At 34.6% G+C, this 5,703-nt stretch overlaps 1 protein-coding gene across 1 annotated transcript in view; it reads right to left on the reverse strand.

Annotated features, from left to right (window-relative positions):
• Positions 1-5,703, reverse strand: part of LOC106878217 (NBAS subunit of NRZ tethering complex) — a 132,994-nt gene that overhangs the window by 62,224 nt on the left and 65,067 nt on the right. Inside the window, exons 29-31 of the mRNA XM_014927365.2 lie at positions 4,757-4,816; positions 1,964-2,023; positions 857-920 (exon numbers count right to left, since the gene is read on the reverse strand). Of these exons, the coding sequence (XP_014782851.1) occupies positions 857-920; positions 1,964-2,023; positions 4,757-4,816 (184 nt within the window). The remainder of the gene's footprint in view (positions 1-856; positions 921-1,963; positions 2,024-4,756; positions 4,817-5,703) is intronic.

Here is a 5,703-nt window from a genome sequence, read left to right on the forward strand (position 1 = left end):
GTAAAAGTAATGTGACACTTATTCGGTAGCCATGATAAAACTCCAAAACTCTGAGTTTTATCATGGCTACCGAATAAGTGTCACATACTTTTACAGATAAATTCCTCTATTTACATAATATTGAGGTCTCTTTCTTTCTTCTGTTGTCCCTTCTATCTATATATATATATATATATATATGTAAATCCAGAAAACAACAGCATACCAGGCAAAATTGAAGAACTGCTTGCACAACACTGCAACAGCTCATTGTCAAAGCCAAAGAGTTAAGAGAAAAGCCAAAGCAAGATATCTATTTCAGTAATGTTACAGGTTTTTTTTTTTTGTATATAAGAATAACCTTCTCCCCAAAGGCATACTTTAACAAAAAATAAACAAAGCCCGACTCCTAGTGGTCTTATAGCAATGGAATTTCTAAATCCCTGAACTATTGCTCGACAGTCCTCAACCTTACATTAGGTTCACCCATCCTCTTGACAAATATTGTTTTAGTCCAGCCAAGTTTCTAGTAACCTTTGTCATAAAACTAGTCTAGTGGGGTGCCAGTTTAGTCACTAATAACCCAATGAATTATGTGTTACTAGTAGCATTCTTCAAGTGACCTGGCATATGTATACACACAGATTGAATACTAGATATTTCCTATCTTTGCTACAAGAAAGTTATTTGTGAGCAATAAATCCCACCCAAGGTAATTAGCTATGAGAGATACATAGTTTAGTAATATCAGCAGGTGTAAAGAAAACTAAAAAGATTGTGAAAATCACAATGTAAAATAAACACATGAATGCACATCTGTGGTTACATGGATAAACATAATTTGATTGTTACAAAATATTTAATTAAGGTTATTTACCTGTGACAACTTAATGGAATAAATGGTTTGTTTTAAGCCATTCTCTTCAAAAATCTTGGCAGCCCTAAAATTTGTATAGTACACAAACAAATAAGTGTAGTTATATTTGATACATTCACAATACAAAACTAATTTTAAAACAAATGAAAAAAAAGCATGTGATAAACAAACAAAAATGTACATATTTGATATCATAATTCATCTCTGGACAGAACACAAGGTGCATATCTCTTATCAGAAATTTTCTGTGAACTGTGCTAACCTTATTTTCAGACATTCAAAATTCGTTTTTATTTCACAGGCAACAATTGCCAAATTCCGAAACACCTTATTAACTGGAAGATTTGTGATATAGACATCAATTAATAACGAATTCATTTCATCATCATTTAACATCCGTTTTCCATGCTGGCATGGGTTAGACAGATTAACTGGAGCTGATAAGCTTGAGAGCTGCAACAGGCTCCAGGCTTCTGTTTCAGCTTGGTTTCTATGGCTGGATGCCATTCCTAATGCTAACCACTTTACAGAGTGCACTGGGTGTCTTTTACATGTACTAGCAGAGGTGACCTTTTAAATCCATTTGCTTTAAGGGGAATTCAAGAGTTAATTTTTCTTGATATGGAAATGTCTTTCCAGTCCCTTCAATAACATGCAAATGTGTACAGTTTACACTCACTTCCTCTATCAAAACTTTTCCAGTGTATTATTAGTAGCTTGGCTGATTTTTTATGGATGTAACTACATAAAAGCTAAGTTTTGTTGCAATGAGTCCATGAGTACAAAGTAATTGAGATGAATGCATGATATATTCCAGTGGGATCTTGGCAGAATGTAACATTGGTAGCAGCAGACAAAAGATTTCCAAAAAGTTTGAATACAAAAGAACCAAAATCTTCGATTAAAAAAAAAAATTTTTTTGACAATACTGTAACTTTGAAGATGAATGGGTACAACAGATGTTTTACATTTAAATACAGGTATTACTGTATTTAAGGAAACAAATACAGCAATGGATATAGCTTAACAATATTGTTTAATCAATAAAATAGATAAAGTAAGTTCATAAATGGAACCTTGCCAACAAGTCATTTACAAAGTACTTACCATATGTGGTTTTCCAAACGTTCTTTCTGTTTATGGAGATCTTGTATGTAAGATCCTGGTCTATAAACACAAAAACATATCAAATTGATATTAAAAACAAAAAGAACTGTAGATGCTAAATCAATAAGGTAATTAAATAGGGAAATGTACTTGTACAAATGGAGAGAAATATATTTTTAGATCATGAGAAAATAGAGTAACTAATTACTCTAAACATCCATAAAGCAATGTTGATGCACTTGATATCAACAACCATGTCTAGGATAAGAACAGTTTAGCTAAGTTTCCTGCTTACAGCATTCATCCAGCTCTTGTTTCTTAGATCAGACGTTCCCATCTGACCAATATTGAGCCACTGCTTACACATCTGGGATGGTAGAGGTCTACATCCAAAAGAAGGCAATCCAACTGAATGAGAAAGTTTCAACTACCATCACATTTTAAGCACGATTCTTCAGCAGAACCATTTTCTATCACCTCAGCAACAATCTCTGAATTTGCTAACTGCATCCTTCTCCAGGCAGGACTCTCTTATTTCCATCAATTGCACTTTATTTCCAACTATATCTATGACAGGCTTCTTTCAGTTTCCATCTATCCAATTCACTCACAAAGCTTTGGTGGCCTGAGGTTATAGTAGAAGACACCTACCCAAGGTGCCCCGCAATGGGACCGAACCTAGAACGATGTGGTTGGGAAGCAAGCTTGTTACTTCACAGCCTTGCCAGCACTTATATTTAAGAAACTATTATCAATAGAGTTCACTACCTTCCCCATCCGATCCACACAAACATTTATATACACAAATAAATACAACAATTAAGTTTATCTTTAAACCTACATTATATGATGGATTGTCAAGGACTTGTGTACTGAAGAATAGAGATTATCACACAACCAATATAATCCACTTCACAGAGCTAAAAGGAAACTCTCTATGTGGTCACTGAACTTGCACAAAATAACAGGCAAGTTTACCACAGTTAATACTCTAATGTCTTGAAGAAAGCACTGTATACAAGATGCAGTTCTCAACATACTTCTAAAAAGACAAGGGCCATTATGGCTAAAATACCTTTGATTACAGGCCTGTTCAATCAAGGCTAACTTGAGGTTAAACAATAACAACCAGACACATTTCACTTCATGAAACTTTAGATAGATTGTGCCAGTGCCATGTAAAAGCATCCAGTACACTCTGTAAAGTGATTGACATTAGGAAGGGCATCCAGCCATAGTTGTTGGCACTCTGTCGCTCACAACGTCGAGGGTTCCAGTTGATCCGATCAACGGAACAGCCTGCTCGTGAAATTAACATGCAAGTGGCTGAGCACTCCACAGACACGTGTACCCTTAACATAGTTCTTGGGGATATTCAGCGTGACACAGTGTGACAAGGCTGACCCTTTGAATTACAGCCCTAGAAACCATGCCAAAACAGACAATTGGAATATAGGCAGCTCTTCAGCTGGCCAATGTCAAACTGTCCAAGCCATACTAGCATGGAGAACAGATATTAAAAGGTGATGATGGTGATGATGATATATATAAACAGATTGAATTGTCTGTTGGGCAAAATCACGTCCTATATGCTATACTAACAAACACTGCCATGGTTCAGACCAGACTGAATCAAGGTACAGACATGTTTAACTTGGGGACCATTCTCATATGTTCAATCAGTTATTTCAGTTTTCTCTAACAAGTCAACTAGAGATAATCAACCTCAAGGTTATCGTTTCCCAGACATTTAGATATTTTACTCATCACTTAAATACAGAATAAGAGAGATTACTACTTTTAAAACTAGTTTGCTGGAGGTAAAACAAAGGCTTTACTTCTGTTTGGACATACACCTTTGTGATTAATAATCCAGCAGCTTCAACATACAGCCTCTCTTATTTTAAAATATACATACAAATACTTTACATATTGGTTTCAAATTTTGACACAAAGCTAGCAATTTCGGAAGGCGGTGGGCACTAAATCGCTAACATTAATCCTAGTACTCAACTAGTACTTACTTTATTGAATGAAAAGCAAAATCGACACGAGGAATTTGAACTCAGAACGTACAGACAGATGAAATGCTGCTAAGCATTTTGCCCAGTGTGCTAATGATTCTGCCAGCTTGTCACCTTACAAGTAGTTTATATATTGAGGACTAGAAAGAAACGTTTTTTCTAAAATGTGAAAACAAAATCTAATGTTGCAACTGTTACTTTTTCTGTGTTTTAGTCATGCTTTGGCACCACTCTGAATACAACACTGCACTACAGATTACATCATTTGGAGCCACAAGAGAAATAACCGAGCCAGGATTCATGCAAACTTTCAAGATCCAAGGGCAGATTTATCATCAGATTGGCTCTGTGCTACCTCTGTCAAATGAGTCACCAAAATTCCTACAAATATACTTTATGAGTGATTTGCAACAAGGAGGGTAAGAGAGGTGTAGAACATTTCTAGCATCAGGATGAACATTGTGGCCTCTCTTCAAAAGATGTTGCACAACAACAACCTGATCAGAAGCTTCAAGATTGCACTTGAAACAATTCCATATGAATAATATGGGCATGTAATGTACAGAAGTGTAAAACCATTGAGTGTTAAAAGCATTACTTTCTGAGAAATACACTAATCTTACACTACAAGCAAAGAGTATACGGTGTTAAGGTTATGAGTTTATAACCCAAGTGAAACCAGGTCCTTCTGCTTGTACAAAATATTAAAAGAAAATAACATATTAAAGAATTACAAGAACTCTCAGTCAGAAATGATGGATTAACTCACCCCTGAATTTTATTTGGAAGACATTTGATAATACTTTCTGCTTTGTTGAGTTGGTCATCACTGAAAATAGGAGAAAAACAGATTTGTAAGTAGAATGCTACACGAAATGAGGTTAAATTAGTGCATTAAGAATGAGCTGTTTATCATATATATAACTACTAATCGTCACTAGCAGTGAAATCATTGCATTCATTAAAAGACTATCCAGTATTTTTAGCAACTGATTAAGCAGATAGATTGTTAATTTTACAGACTGAATGGTTACTGTGTATCATTGTATCCATGATTAAAATACTTCTTTGCTAACCAAGTAAATTTATATAAAAAGTGGATATTGCTACAGCACCACATAACAGAAATCATTTAAGTGATTGTTGTTAATATAATTATAATTTTTCAGATTATTAACCACAAGTTTAGAGATGAAAAGTGTGTGTATTTATCTTTTATCTTTCACTTGTTTCAATCATTTGACTGCAGTCATGCCTTGAAGGGCTTTTTAGTCAAACAGATTGACCCCAGGACTTATATTTTTAAGCCTAGTTTTAATTTTTTGGGTCTCTTTTGTTGAACTGCCAATGTACATGATGTTAATACACCAACACCAGCAGTCAAGCAATGATGAAAGGGCAAACACTAACACAAAGACATACATATATATATATATATATATATATAGACACACACATATAAGAAAAGAAAGATGACAAAAGAAAAAATGATTATCTTATGAACTTCATTAGCTTACAGTTGTTTCTGCTATGAGATGGAGTGGACTCATAGTTGAGTACCTGAATAACACCTTATAGCTTCACTGGAGCCTTGAATATGAAGTGCAATTTATTTGGGAAATAATCATGGGAAAGAGAAGGGGTTAAAATATATAAGAGAATTTTAATTCATGCAGACAATTGTTTCGTACAGCGATATAAAAATTATGCAAATTC

Source organism: Octopus bimaculoides, chromosome 15 (genome assembly GCF_001194135.2).
Source record: "Octopus bimaculoides isolate UCB-OBI-ISO-001 chromosome 15, ASM119413v2, whole genome shotgun sequence".
Taxonomy (NCBI): Eukaryota; Metazoa; Mollusca; class Cephalopoda; order Octopoda; family Octopodidae; genus Octopus; species Octopus bimaculoides.